A 15812-nucleotide genomic window follows, 5' to 3' on the forward strand; every position below is an offset into this window, starting at 1 on the left:
AATTTTTTTCCAATGATGTATCATTTGTCATATTTGGACATCAAACATGGGATCTAGAGGGGGGGGTCAAATTGAACCCCCCCCCCCAGCAGGAATAGGGTTAAACCCTTTCTAGGGTCATATGATAAAAATTTTGGACCGATCGGATTAAAACACCTAGACAGTGAGACACTCAATTGAATAAAAATATAACGGTTTTTAGGGCGCTTCGTGGCGCACCAGTTTCTTTTAACGTTTAACTGTTACTCTGAAATTGGTATCTGTAATCGTTCTCAAATTTTTCAGATTTTTTGTTTAAATTAGCACATTTTTAGAAATAATAAATGTCGACATTCTTTTCGAGGCAAAATTTGTCATCTTTGATGTTTCTTAAACCTTCCCTTTTTAACATTTATTCGATACAGACAGACATGACAGGACGACAAACAAACATACAAACCAAAGGAATTGAGTCTTTGCCACAAACTCAATTTTCTAATCCCTATATCTTTGGAACCTGATGATGTAAACCTTTGATTTTTCAAACTTAGATTATTTGATCAAACAGAATTCATAGTTTGAAATAACTATGGTCTACGACCTTTGGTTACAAAAATAGAGAAATTAGAAAATCTGAGTTTGTGGCAAAGACTCAATTCCTTTATGTATAGAAAGATGTCTCCCTCCCCCCTGATCACAGTGCAGGTGTTATGGAGCAGACTCCCTCTAAACTTTCAACAATTTCAACACAAATTTAGACATGTATGACATTTTCCGATATTTCATGTATTTTGATTTGAAAAACACACTAAAAGTGATCTATGTCTCTGGTAAATATTAATTGTTTGGTGATTTTAAAGGAAGACGAAATTCGAAAGGAAATAACTTTATTTGCATTTACCCATTTTAAAATACATTTAAGAACTATAAAATGTGTATTTAATATATGCCAACTAATAATTTTTAATGTTTACACATTTGCTTTTTATGTCTATTGTATTGAATGGTTAAAACATTAGGGGAGTACGCCCCATGCAAGGGAGTTGTCCCCATGCTATACCGGTACAAATGGTAAATCCTAATCCTAATTAATTATGATAAAACATCGGATGAAAAGAAACCCAAGGGACAGAGAAGAATTATATTATATTTTCATTAATTGAAAACGTTTGCCAGAACGTGAGAAAATAAACCATCTCTGGCACATTTATTATTCTTCTTATTTCCTTTTCAAATTGTAAAAAAATGAAAAATTAAAAACCTCAAAATTTTTCTTTGCGAAGCTTTTTACAATTGTTGCAACAACGATTCAAAAAAGTTGCTTTTAATTCTTTTATCTTGAATATATAGCTTCAGGAATTGAAATTTTTTAAAACAAATTCTTTATTTAGTTCTGAACGTGAATAGTGATTTGAACTTTATATTTTAAAAACCCTCCGTGGGATTGCCAAAAATTTCTTGGCGTTTTTAATTTTAACTTTTGACATGATTTAGAGAGATACTGCCCGATTTGCAGATGTATAAAAACGACTAAGAATATTTTCATCAGTTCCTTGTTTAAAATGAGGGTTTTTTTTCTAGATAACATATCCTTAAATCTGAAATTAAAAAAAACTTACAGCTTTCCATCGAGAGATGACAGAGTTGAAGATCGTGAGGATACGCGTTGAATTTCATTGAGCAACTTAGCAGTAGGGTCAACCTAGAACAAATAACTTAGCAGTAGGGTCAACCTAGAACAAATAACTTAGCAGTAGGGTCAACCTAGAACAAGTAACTTAGCAGTAGGGTCAACCTAGAACAAGTAACTTAGCAGTAGGGTCAACCTAGAACAAGTAACTTAGCAGTAGGGTCAACCTAGAACAAGTAACTTAGCAGTAGGGTCAACCTAGAACAAATAACTTAGCAGTAGGGTCAACCTAGAACAAGTAAATTAGCAGTAGGGTCAACCTAGAACAAGTAACTTAGCAGTAGGGTCAACCTAGAACAAGTAACTTAGCAGTAGGGTCAACCTAGAACAAGTAAATTAGCAGTAGGGTCAACCTAGAACAAGTAACTTAGCAGTAGGGTCAACCTAGAACAAGTAACTTCGCAGTAGGGTCAACCTAGAACAAATAACTTAGCAGTAGGGTCAACCTAGAACAAGTAACTTAGCAGTAGGGTTAACCTAGAACAAGTAAATTAGCAGTAGGGTCAACCTAGAACAAGTAACTTAGCAGTAGGGTTAACCTAGAACAAGTTAGTATTACGCATAGAGTAATAAAACGAAGAGGTGAAGCTTAGCTCAGATGTACACAACCGACCTCCCTATTATTTTTTACTCTATGGTATTACGTCTGAAGTGAGATGCTTAGATAACTCTAGTATAAAGGTTGCACGATTCGAGTCGGCTCAACATAAACTGTTAAATGAAGTACATGTTGAGCCGGCTCTGAACATGCCTGTTTAGTAAACTATTTAGTTTCTAGTTTGCTGTTTATTTACCTGTTTAGTCACTAGTCAATGGTTTAGTCACTAGTCAGCTATTTAGTAAACTGTTCAGTTACTAGTTTGCTGTTTATTTAGCTGTTTAGTCACTATGATCAGCTGTTTAGTCGCTAGTCAGCTATTTAGTAAACTGTTTAGTTACTAGTTTGCTGTTTATTTAGTCAAAACACAAAAGTCTGTTGCTTAGTAAACTTTTTTGTGCAGATGTTTGGTCACCAATTAGGAATGGGCATCAGCTTTGGTAACAAACATAGTTATTCTTAAAAACGAAATTTTTAGGAAAATTATCGCACAATAAGCGGGTACAAAGCCGGAATAATTAGAGAAACATAAACAATATTCTTTTCTAAATCCCGAACCATGACGGAACAATTTCTCAATCTTTTATTGATGAACTTGATGGATCATAAATGATTTACAAATTCTTTTTTGAACATGTCCATCTCTATAGTCAGGTGTTTAGTTGGCTATTAAAACAGCTGTTTTAACAACTGTTTATGCAGCTGTTTAGTCATCTGTTCAGTAATTTGTTTAGTCATTTTTTTAGACATCTGTTTATTCATCTGTTTTTTCATCTGTTTATTCATCTGTTTTGTCATCTGTTTATTCATCTGTTTGGTCACCTGTTTAGTCATCTGTTTGGTCATATATTTAGTTATCTGTTAAGTCAGCTGTTTAGTCAGCTGTTTAGTCAGCTGTTTAGTCATCTGTTTAGTCATTTGTTTATGTATCTGTTTATTCATCTAATTAGTCAGCTGTTTAGTCATCAGTTTACTTTAAACTTTAATTTGCGGAAATGTCTGCCAATTTGTCTATTGCTAAAGTTTGTGTGTGCGCAACTGCATCAGAAACTGATTTTTCAGATTTACAAATATCGAAAAAAAACCTACTTGACCATGTAGAAAATCTGTTTGTTTCGATACAGCCACACATAATGATTTGGTATCGTCATTGTCTAAATAAAAGGATTATTTTATAATAAATATACAATAATATAATAACCCCCGGATCCATGTATAGGTATTCCAACATTGTTGTTTTCCTAGATCCAATATAGGATTAATTAACAGAATTTCTTTAGATCTGCTTGTACAATTCTCATTTAATCAATTCGTATAAAAAAGAGAATATATTTACAATGAGAAACAAAAACTGTGGAATAGGAAAACGACATTTACGCAATAACTAAATCTACAATTGATGTTGTTACAAAGTTAATCGTTTTACTTATTTGGTATAATGGGTCTGTTCACACTGCACAATTTCTATGTTTCATGTTCATTGGACTATATAAAACTAGTCATAACTTTGGTTTGAAAGTCATCTTCTTATTCCAGAGTTTTCTGGTTTTCACTGTATATAGTACTCTTTTAACATTTATGCTGAAAGGGAATGTAAATATATAAATGGGAGTTCTGATTCACAATGATACCCTTTGAACATTTGTCTGATCAAGGATGAAATGTATGCGGATTTATGCCGCATGGAGACAATAAATGAAATAATTAGAATTTTTAACCTTTTTTAGCTAGAAAATCTCCATTAATGTTTCTCAGACGGAGGTTTAAAGGGCACCGCTGTGAATCGGACATGCCAATTATAAGATGAAGGATCGCTTTAAAATACGTCTACAGTCCCTTCAAGGAACCAACTTGTGTGTATAAAATTCTTCATAATATTTAATAATTAAAAAGTTTATGTTTGAAATAAAATAAAATTGAAATTGAAACAGCTGGTGCTACTGTGCTATAGATTTATAAAAATACAGTTAGAACACTAGACGTCGTCTTTTCAATATATAGGGGTTTTTCGTTCACAATAACCCAGAGGCAGAAGCGCAAAGGAGTTAAGGGCAGGCTCTATCTCTGTCTTGTAATTCAACACGCATGCACGTATGTTATTGTGAACGAAAAACTTTAAATCTTATAAAGACAACAACTTTCTATCTGTATTGTTATTAATCTATGTCCCCAGCTAATAAAAGAACTGTTTTGCATAAAACAATAAAAAGGAGATAAAACCGACTAAACAAGAGGTATAAATATAAACAGAGTTTGTTTACTTTTTTTGAAAACTTATTTTGAAATATATTCGTAAAAGCTGAATTATCCAGACTGCTATAAAAATGTGCTTCCATTTTCAGAAATGGTCGGGCTTTTTTTACTTTACCATGCTATAACTCACTTATACTTTTTGTAGCCCTAAACTTTTAACTTTAGCTTTTTAGATGTAATGGGTAAAATTGTGATTGATTTTTGCCTGAGAGAAATTGCAACCCCTGGATCACTGTGGATTATGAAATGAGTTTCAGAATGAACTGAATAGTTTCTGATAAAAACATGGTTGCTTAAAAATTTCCATGAATTTATTTTAGCTCAAAGATGGTTGGTTGGTGCTGTAAAGGAGTTGAGTTTTTGCCACAAACTTTCTTTGCAACCCAATATCGTTGATATTTCAAAATTAGATTGTAAACTGAAATGCCTTTTTCGTTTATAATTTATATGTAAAATGTTGTAAAACTAAATATGTTTACGAAAATAAAAAATATTTTGTCTTAAAAAAAGAAGATATTTCAAACTTTGTACGAACTCTGTAAAGTCAAATAATCTCAGTTTTAGATTTACATTATCAGGTTGCAACGATATTTACATTATCAGGTTGCAACGATTAGATTTACATTATCAGGTTGCAACGATTAGAAAATTTAAGTTTGTGGCAAATTTATATAAAGTGAGTATTTTGTGTATTTTCAAAATAAATAAACCTTTCAAAATGAAAATTTTATATATATTTTTTTATATATTATTTATATATATTTTTTATATACTATTTATATATTTTTTATTGCTACCTGAAATGTAACCCTCTTTGCGTTTTTAAAGTAAGAATCCGGTCTCCATATTTCCTAAAAAATCCATTGTTCATAAAATGTCCATATTTTCTTAAAAAAATCCATATTTCCTGAAATATCTATATTTCCTAAAATATCCATATTTCCTAAAATATCCATAATTCCTAAAATTTCCATATTTCCTAAAATATCCATAGTTCCTTCAAATCCATATTTCCTAAAATATCCATATTTTCTAAAATATCCATAATTCCTAAAATATCCATATTTCCTGAAATATCCATATTTTCTAAAAAATTCATATTACCTTAAAAATAGGTGCAAAAATTTTTTCAAGATTATAAATTATAATTTTGTAAACTGGAAACGGAAAAAAACTAAGAATAAATAAACGTTGATTTCTTACGTTATCTTCAAAACCAGAGTACAAACATTTCTCATATCCTTTTATTTATATATTTCCATAAAAGTGTTTAAATTGAACAAGTAAAAGGCACTATTAAGAACTTTAAGTTTAAATTCAAATCACTTTGATTAGTTTTGTAGCATTTTTCAAAATTTGAAACAAAATATCCTTTGACTTATTGAGTTAAAGGGTCTGTAAGTGTAATTTCAATTGACCCTCTCCCTGCAAAGTTAACAGCACCAGATTTACACCGGTACCCTGGAAATTCTAATCAAAAATACAGAGAATGTTCTTCTTTTTCTCACTCAAAAAAGTGTTTAATTCTGATAAGTTCTTAAAACTGCACAAATCATTTTAGCAGAGAACCAACATATGAAAATAAACATTTTGAATAATGTTAAACATTAAGATATGATTCATACTTGATCAAACAAAGCTATTAATGGTACCGATGTAAAGCGGGTATTGATTTCTCTGCATGAAAGTTACTTGAAATTAAGCTTACAGTCCCTTTACGCGTGAGACTTGAAAGGATGGTTCAGGTTTACCATTTTTAAAATACTCACTCATACTAATTATTTAAGATTTGAAATACAATAAAGTCTATCTTTACCGATCGTGGCTCAGGGACATATATAAGCGTTATAATATGCTAAATGTGATTATAAATTCAAAGGTTAGTGTATACGATGTGCATTTTTAAAAAGGTTAGGTATTTTCCTAAGGGTGACTTCCAAAATGAAAATTTCCCACTAAACAACTTCCAGAATGTGCAATTTCCCATGCGGCAACTTAACAAATGTTAGATCAGGCCTTCTTTGGCGACACAGGCTGCAAAACAGGATAGGGGAACGAGCGCTGCGACAAGGACAGACTTGGGAAATTGCCACCAGTGAAATTGCATATTTGGGAATTTTCTTCTTGGGAAAATACCCATAGGAAGTGATCGCTTGGGAAAGTACCTTACATCTTTTCAAATAATTAAACAATCCCTTTAAACAAGAAAATATGTTACCTTCAGCCATTCTATTGGCAGTAGCTGATACTCCCTAAACAATAATAAGAGAACATATATTAGACAATTGTTTACTTAATACTTATTCATATACGTATATATGTATGTTTTATTCACATACTCTAATTTTTAATCCCTATATCTTTGCAACCCAAAATCGCAGATGGAATTGAGTTCTTTAAGTTTTGTTATCCCTAAATCTGAGCAGCCCAATGGTATAGTGTAACGTGCAGTAGACCTCAGATATTTCAAAATATCATATCTGTTTGAAATATCAGAGGTTCGCACAATCAGGTTGCAAAGCATTAGGCATTGGATCATTTGATTTTGTGGCAAAGACTCTATTCCTATATCCGGGTTACATATTAACAATTTAAAAAAGATTTGTTCTTCTCAATACCTCTTCAATTAGAGGAGTTGTATGATTGAAAACATAAAAGATTTGACGTGCAATTCAATTTAGTTAGACATGGACAGTCTATTAGAAACAAATATTATGAAATTAAATCAAATCTAATCATGCTGCTAGGGAGTCATCAACACCGAAAACTCTAGATGAAAATTATGAACATTATTACTCCATTATTATTTAACCTTTTCTCTCGGGACTAAAACCTTTTTAAAGTTTCAAAGTATAATCAAATTGGTTAAAATCAATTTAAATTGACAGTTTGCTGAACCAGGATTAAATAATTTAATCTTTCAGATCTAGCTATCTTACAAAAAGACAATTCTTACACTTTTCTTTTCTATATTTAAAGTAGTAATCCCTTTTTGTCTGTATGTTTGTATGTCCGATCATAACTCATGAATCAAATATATATATTCAAAAGGGAAAAATACCTAAAATCGTAATTTACGACCAAGTGCGGGTAAACGGCAGGATTGATTTTGACCACCCTGGACAACGATGGGTTCTCAGAACCAAGCTCTTCGCGCATATATATATAATATATATATATTTAAAATGTATTTATGTGTACGTTGGCTATAGCTGGCCAAATTGGTTGAAATTGTTTATGGGAACTCAAGGGTACCCCACGGGGTGATATAGGCTAAAAAGTATTGGAAAGTTTTAAAATTCCATGGTACAAATCCGGGCACTTCAGGTAAATCATGATTTAAAACCAAGTGCGGGTAAACGGCGAGAGTAACTATCATTAAGAATAATTATATAAAAATCGGCACTCCAGCTCCTCCAGCATAGTCTTTAAATAAAAGTTCTAAGTGTGAATAATTCAAATTCCCACTGAACAAACTCAAATTAATCATTATATTTTTTTCTATTTTTTTTTATTTCTTGCCAGTAAAGAGACTAACATCGATGTTACTTCAAGTAACCTTTTATTTAAGAAGAGAGATGCCTGATTCACAAGAGCACCCTGTATCCCTTTATCTCATCAATAATGTGGAAAATATCGTCGTTTATCTAGCTTGGAAAGTGATAAATTCTGAAAATTCTCAATGTCTCTGAAAAACCACAATTGAAAAAAAATCCTAAGCTTTCTCAAAATCAGACCTGATGCTTTTATAGGGTATCCTTGTTAAGCGGAGACACACCAATTATTTAAATGGAAAGTCACTTGAATTTCCATTCACAGTCCCTTTAAAGGTCTCACCTTGTGATATTATCAGGGATCTGTAATCTATGATCTTTCCATTCTTGTCCAAAAAATATATCAGCTGCATACGTCTGAAAATATATATTTATATATTTAAGATGAGCTACGTATATGTCTGAAAATATACATTTATATATATAAGATCAGCTGTATACGTCTGAAAATACATATTTATATATTTAAGATCAGCTGCATATGTCTGAAAATATATATATCTTTATATTAAAGATCAGCTGTATATGTCTGAAAATATATATCTTTATATTAAAGATCAGCCGTACATGTCTGAAAATATATATCTTTATATTAAAGATCAGCTGTACATGTCTGAAAATATATATCTTCATATTAAAGATCAGCTGTATATGTCTGAAAATAAGAAATATTTAAGATCAGGGGCAAACTCATTTTAAGGAAGTTAAATCTCTGTGGTTGGCTAGAATCGTAGTTAGAGCTGAGCCTGCGAGTCACAACATTTTGGATTTAGATAATTAGATTGCAACTTAATCTATTTATAAATTTGGCTTGTCTGTCTGTCTGTCTGTTTGGGTGTTTGTTTGTTTGTTTGTATCCAATAAACGTCAAAACGGCTGAACCGATCGGGCCCAAATTTTTTGTGGGACATCTAGGGACCCCAGGGAAGGTTTATGAATGATTGAAATTTTAAAAATTTGTGTTTAAGAGGTTTTTAATTTTGTAAAAAAATTTAAATTTTTGAAAATCCGCGAATTTTTTTTTAAAAATCCGCAAAACTTGTTTCATCTTTGTTTTGAAATGTAAACAATTCGAACATGTTCCTAATTTAAATAGAAGATGGGCGCGAAGCGCCCTAAAAGCCTAGAAAGAAGGGCGCGAAGCGCCTTGAATTTCTAGTTTTATTAAACCTTTTTAGAATTGTATTTGGCGGATTTTTATGTTTGGAATTAGCGGATTCGAGAGATTTGATTAGAATATATACTCAATATTGAGACTCATTCTCCACTAAAACCAACCAACAAAGAATTTTTCTAGATATTTACCATTGAACTTTCATCAATGCTGTCTAAAATCATTAAGCTTAAATCAAAAATGTAAAAAAAATATTTTTGTGGATTTTACTAAATTAATTCCAACATTTTCCTGTATTGTTATATAAAGCTTAATGAATTTCCTATGCTCATGACGGTTATATGGAATCCGACTTTCGTAGCTTTTCCTAAAATAAAATATTTTTTGAAAGAAAAATTAAATAATTGAATTCAATTTTTCTATTTTAATCCAAATATTGTGATGTTAATGTTGTATTAAAGGGACTGTATAGTCGTGATTTCAAATGAGTCTAGACTTAGACTCATTATAGAATTTAAACTGACTCTCTATATTGAAACTACTACAGTGCCCGCAAGAAAACAGAATTTGACGAAGAAGACAAAAAAGTTGAATGGTTTATTTATTTTCCAATATGAACATTACGCAAATAAATAGTTGTAAAAAGTTTTAAAAACTAGTTCTTTTTCTATTGGATTTTATAATTTTAAAACAACGTAAAAAGATGCTAAAACCAACACTTTCTTTCTTAACTTTTATAATTCATATTCATCATATTCTCTCAGGAGCCAAACAAAACAAAAACAACATAATTAAATGAATTAATTACTTAAAAATAGGCGAAAAAATACCATTAATGAGTATTCCATCTCCCAATCTTAACTCTTAGGTTAAAATAAAAAAAAAGACGATTTTTCCATTAAAACCGGATCTGGTCCATGGAAAAGTATTCGAAAGGAATACAAAGAGTGAAAACTTAATAGGGGAGAAAGGTTCGAAAATGAAGGCAGGCTGATGAAGAAACCAGGACACACAGATCCAGGCTGCTATAAAAGGTTGCATACATTTTTAAGACTGGATTTACTTTTGAGTGTAGCAGCGCATTGGCCTTTGAATGTCTGCACTTTCACTTTTTAGAAACCTAATTTTTGACATTTTAGAACTTTAAAGTAATTGTTTTCAACTTAAGTTTTAAAAAGTAATTAATCAAATTCTTTTCGACTTTTGCGTTCTAGCTTGCAACCTTTGGGTCATATGAGGACATTCCTTTTCTACATTTATTTGTCTAGATTGTTACAGTTGTATTGAACCATAGAACCGTAAACAGCTTTTACACATTTATTTCTTGTCCCCGGTCCATTGTTAATTTTACCTTTTGTTCTATAAAACTAAACATATTATAGTTAAGTTATGAAAACGTTTTAGATAATATACTATTTTCCATACCAAAAAAAACAAAGAATGTTTCTTTACAAAGTTAAATGTATTTTTTAATGAGGACTGTTTTTCTTTGAAAAATGTTTGTTTCCGAAAGAAATATCTGGTTTACGCTAGTGAAGGGAAAAGGTATTGAGTCTTTGCAACAAACTCAAATTTTCTTATCCCTATATCATTGCTACCTGATTGTCTAAACTTTTGATATTTGCAATCATATAAGGATTAGAAATTCAGAGCTTGTGGCAAAGACTCGAAAATCCTTTTCCCGGAAACCCAAAATTTCAAAAATTTCTGTTTAAAAATTAAATTTTGAGTTTGAAAAAAAATCTTTTAATTAAAACTACAGTTCGATCCAAGGTCCCGTTAACTCTGTATCCGAAGTGAAAACTTGGAATTTGTTTAAATATTTGTTGTAAAAAAAATTAGAAGTAATATATAATTTTTTAAAGAACTTTCGTTGTCCAAACAAACTTCGTTTAGAAAAATTTGGTTACCGAAATAAATTCCCGGTTTGCGTTACAAAAAAAAAAAAATTTCCGCTTTTCCATTTCGGACAATTCCACTAGAAAAAATAGCGGTTTTGGAAATTTTTTATTTCTGGAAAGCTTGGGATTTGTTCAAATATTCGTTGTAAAAAAAATCAAGAAATTAAAGAGAAAGAAAAATGTAAATTTTTTAAAAACCTTTTTTGTCCACTTACCTCCAGGTTTAGGTGGCCGCATTTTATCATAAGTTTTCCTGAAAGAGCACAGATATTGAAACTGGTCTTTTAACATTGGACAAGATGATTCTTTTGTTAAGATTAATTGTTTTAGAATTTAAAAAATAAAATAAAGTTTCAAATTTCCTGTCCACGATATCTTCAAACTTCAAAGGAAGGTCATTTATCTCGCCTAGAAAAAATAAAAAATATGTATTTTTATCTGAAATAAAAACAAAATTTGTTTTGCATATGTATCTATTTATGGCTTGGGTGTTGTGTGTAAAATGATTCTGGAAATCATCGAATGAAAACAGAAAAATTCACTAAATTTTACCTTGATAATTTTTTTTTTCAAATTTGAACAAAGAGAAAATGGCTGAATAAATAATATTTAATAGCTAAAGTTATTACAAGAATGAAAGTTATTTAATATTTAATTTATAAAGAACAATGATGGTTGTTTTTTATCCCTTACATTAATCTTCAGCAATCAAAGAGTTTTTTCTAATTTATATAGAGTAAAACGCCATATGTAACATTTTCTCGATCATCATGGTTTTGTAGACGTAATTTTAGGAGACTATACATTTAAAGAGGGAATTTTCCAATTCACAGCTGTTTCTTTAAAGGGAGTGTTTACGAAAAATTAAAGGGGTGTAGGCTTACGGCGAAAAATAAGCGCTTTTGATCGCTACTAATCTTACTTTTATCTGATGCGTCTATAAGGAGAAAATTGTTAAAAACGGCTCATACCGAAGAACGTAGCATCCATACAAATTCGGAACGTTGCAACATTCAACTCGGATCGTAAAATAATCAATTTAATTTCAATCAAATCATTCAGATATTAAAAACAATAGTCATCTTTTTCGACGCATTAGTGTATAGTTAATATATTTTATAGTATGCATACAATGTGGAGGAAATTTTCAAAATTGAACACTTTTCTAGCAGATCAATGATGATATCTTTCACATTATTAATGAGATGAAGATGTAAAAGGTACAAATGTGAATCCGGAGTTTCCATTTTTATATGGATGCTCACGACAGGAACTGCATAAGCGTAATTTCAAGTAGACCTCCATGCAAAGATGACAATACCCAAATTACAACGGTACCCTTAAAACCTTATTCTAATAAAAAATGTGGAAGATTCCATATTTTTTCTGACTTGAAAAGTCTTTACTTCTGCGAGTTTCTCCATTGCTTCTTATATAAGCTAGGAATGTGCAAGTCACTTTCGCAGAGAAACTGCAAATAAAATTAAACAGTTTAAAGAAACAAAAATATTGATATCTGATTCATATTTGATCATACAACGCTTTCAAGGGTACCGTTGTAAATCGGGCATTGGCAACTTTGCATGGACAGTCGTTTGAAAATACTACAGTCCCTTTACTCCTCTAATGGTTTTATTTACCGTCGTCTTCTGGTAGTTCACCATGGTCTGAGAGAACTGAACATTGATATAATTAATTAAATAATTGATTTCATAAGTTTAAAAAACTCATCATATTTAAGACATGAATTTCATTCATTATAGTTCTAATTGGAAATTTTAAAAAAGTGCATCTATAAATTTTTTACAAACATTTTATTTCTTCATTTTATAATTTGTTCAAAAATTTTAAGAAATTGCTTATGAAAATATATTTGGATGTCAAAAATTTATCTTTATAAAAAGAAAAGCTGTATATAAGTTATAATCATTGATCTTTTAGCACTCTTAAAAACATCTTTAAAGAGACTGTATTGAAACTTAATTACGTTTAAAATTTGAAAAAGCACTCATAAAAATTGTTTCATTACGCATACATTTAAATATCTAGAAGAATTACTCTACTATAATTAATCAATTAATCAATTCATTTCCTGGCGTCCCTCCATCCTCAGAATTGCTGAAATGATGAATAAATTAACGATTAGTTTGTTTAACTTAATTAATGGATTAATGGTCGATGAAGTGAGAATTGATTCAGGATTTAGTGTCAACAGAATTAGGGCTCGGCACATTCAGACTTTTTTTAAACCGGTTGTTTACGGTTAGTTAGAATAACGGAACAGGTAAACTTTTTAGCTATCCGTTTGTTCCGTTCAGTTATAAAGTAGGGTTTCAAACGCAAGTGGATTTTAATTTCCCTATAATTTCCTCGCAATTCCGCGCAATTTGAGAACAGATCCGCGCAACGGAATTCCGATTGGAAACCCTATTTTTAAAGTTACCATTGTTTAACGATCCCAATGATATGAATAAACGGTTTGAATTTTAGAATTCGATGACAGTGCGAGCCTTAAACAGTTATTTCATTAATTGATAAATGTACAAATTTTGCCGGAGCTGAAAAACCGAACCCTAAACAAAAAGTCGGCGGTGGCCGTTCGTTTATTTTTTCCAATCTTCTTTCTTTCATGAACGGTTGTTTTCGATCGTAACGATTTCAAAAATAACGCTTTCGCCGTTTGTTAACGGAGTCTTGGGTTAACTTTCAATAACCCTCTGTTCGTTAACATAACGTTGCTCAGCCCTTAATACAATTAGAGTTAATTGGCTTGTATAAAGCTATAATTACATCGTGGGAGGTAAACATTTTACAACATACTTTTATTACTTTTTAATGTAAAAGAACTTGCTAATGTCGACAAATTTTTAACAAATGTACAAATTTTGACGTTTTCCTAACTATTCAGAATGCTCTGTAGAACAATTGTAAGTGACATGAACCTCCAGTGTCAAAAAAAAATATTTTTAAAAATAAAGTTCAGCAGCAAAATACAAAATAGTGAGCGATATCCCATAGGGAGTAAGAAATAGAAGGGAGATACAACTGGCGCGGGTCGCCCTACCATATGATTTTGCATGCTTTGCAGACGGGTACTCCATTTGAATAAGATATATTCAGAAAAGGTTATTGTATACGCAGTAATTGTACATCAGACAAATATTTCTTATTCAAATGAAGTACCCGTCTGCAAAGCATGTATTGTATAATCATATGGTAGGGCGAACCCAGGAAGTAAGGAATAGAAGGGAGATATAACTGACGCGGTTCGCCCTACCATACGATTATGCGTGCTTTGCAGACGAGTACTCCATTTGTATTAAAAATATTTAAAATAGGTTATTGTATACGCGGTAATTGTACATCAGACAAATATTTCTTATACAGATGGAGTACCCGTCTGCAAAATGTATATTCATATGGTGGGGCGAACCGCGTCGGTTATATCTTACTTCTATTTCTTACTCCCTGATATCCAATGATAAGAAGAGTTTCTGGTTCTCACTGTAGAATGCACTTAATGCACCATCCATGTATAAAGACTAATAATAGGTTTAAAGGTAGTGACTGGTCAGGAGGGATAGTTGAGCTGAGAGTGTTTCGCTACTTAGCGAATTCCCTAAAGACCTAATGAAATCTATAAGTACCGAGTGGTATTTCTCTGGATAGGATTGTAAGGCTTCCTTCTCTCAACGCTCTCCATAACAAAGGATGATAATAAGGTTCCGAACGTTTATTTCTCTAAGCCTTCAATCTAAATAATCTTTTATAAGCCAACAGAAAAAGCATTGAGTGATAAATCATACAAATACAGCAATAAATCCACTCAGGCATTAAAAAACTGTGGCAAGGAACCCATACATTACATTATACAATATCAACCATAACCGAACATAAATAATCAAGATCCATATAAATATAATCATAATTACCGCAGTGGTCCTAGAATTTCACACGGTTTTAATAATCGACGAACTTTACATGAAATACAACTATATACTGAAGTAGAAACTGCTCGCTTCCACGCAGAAAACTTGCGCATGCGTAGTCGGACTGTAAACAGCTTCTAAAACTAGTTCTTTACAATACGTTCTGTACAGATCCTCAGGGAGAACTCAGAGATTCGCAGGGGTATCACATAGACTTTATGAACGCAGCGTAGCTCGCGTAACAGAGAGTGCAGTATTTATAGAATGAAACGAGTATACCAATATTGGAGTCTGGATATTAGGATAAGCGTACCAAAATTAACTAATAATTAGAAATAATAAAAACATTGGTACACTATTCGTGTTATTGGTACCCTATTCTTGTTATTGGTACACAATTCCTGTTATTGGTACACTATAGTTATTGGTACACTATTCTTGTTATCGGTACAATATCCGTGTTATTGGTACACTATTCGTGTTATTGGTACAATATTCTTGTTATTGGTACACTATTCGTGTTATTGGTACACTATTCTTGTTATTGGTACACTATTCTTGTTATTGGTACACTATTCTTGTTATTGGTACAATAATCGTGTTATTGGTACACTGTTCGTGTTATTGGTACACTATTCTTGTTATTGGTACACTATTCTTGTTATTGGTACACTATGTGTGTTATTGGTACACTGTTCTTGTTATTGGTACACTATTCTTGTTATTGGTACATTATTCTTGTTATTGGTACACTATTCTTGTTATTGGTACACTATTCTTGTTATTGGTACACT

General features: G+C 31.4%; 1 protein-coding gene across 3 annotated transcripts in view; it reads right to left on the reverse strand.

The window, feature by feature from the left end:
- The window catches only part of LOC111715544 (glycine receptor subunit alpha-4), a 46902-nt gene that overhangs the window by 30722 nt on the left and 368 nt on the right, over positions 1–15812 (reverse strand). The window contains exons 1-13 of one of the 3 annotated variants that reach the window (XM_023490899.1): positions 15022–15104; positions 14737–14843; positions 13182–13207; positions 12730–12765; positions 11452–11497; positions 11305–11342; positions 9511–9555; positions 9380–9402; positions 8358–8431; positions 6739–6772; positions 5318–5371; positions 3357–3421; positions 1599–1681 (exon numbers count right to left, since the gene is read on the reverse strand). In XM_023490899.1, coding sequence (XP_023346667.1) covers positions 1599–1681; positions 3357–3421; positions 5318–5371; positions 6739–6772; positions 8358–8431; positions 9380–9402; positions 9511–9555; positions 11305–11342; positions 11452–11497; positions 12730–12765; positions 13182–13207; positions 14737–14792 — 580 coding nt within the window. In that variant the 5' untranslated portion in view covers positions 14793–14843; positions 15022–15104. Of the gene's footprint in view, positions 1–1598; positions 1682–3356; positions 3422–5317; positions 5372–6738; positions 6773–8357; positions 8432–9379; positions 9403–9510; positions 9556–11304; positions 11343–11451; positions 11498–12729; positions 12766–13181; positions 13208–14736; positions 14844–15021; positions 15258–15812 lie in introns of those variants that run through there. The other 2 variants (XM_023490898.1, XM_023490900.1) reach the window with 2 other exon arrangements.

Source organism: Eurytemora carolleeae, unplaced genomic scaffold (assembly GCF_000591075.1).
Source record: "Eurytemora carolleeae unplaced genomic scaffold, Eaff_2.0 scaffold1603, whole genome shotgun sequence".
Lineage (NCBI taxonomy): Eukaryota > Metazoa > Arthropoda > Copepoda > Calanoida > Temoridae > Eurytemora > Eurytemora carolleeae.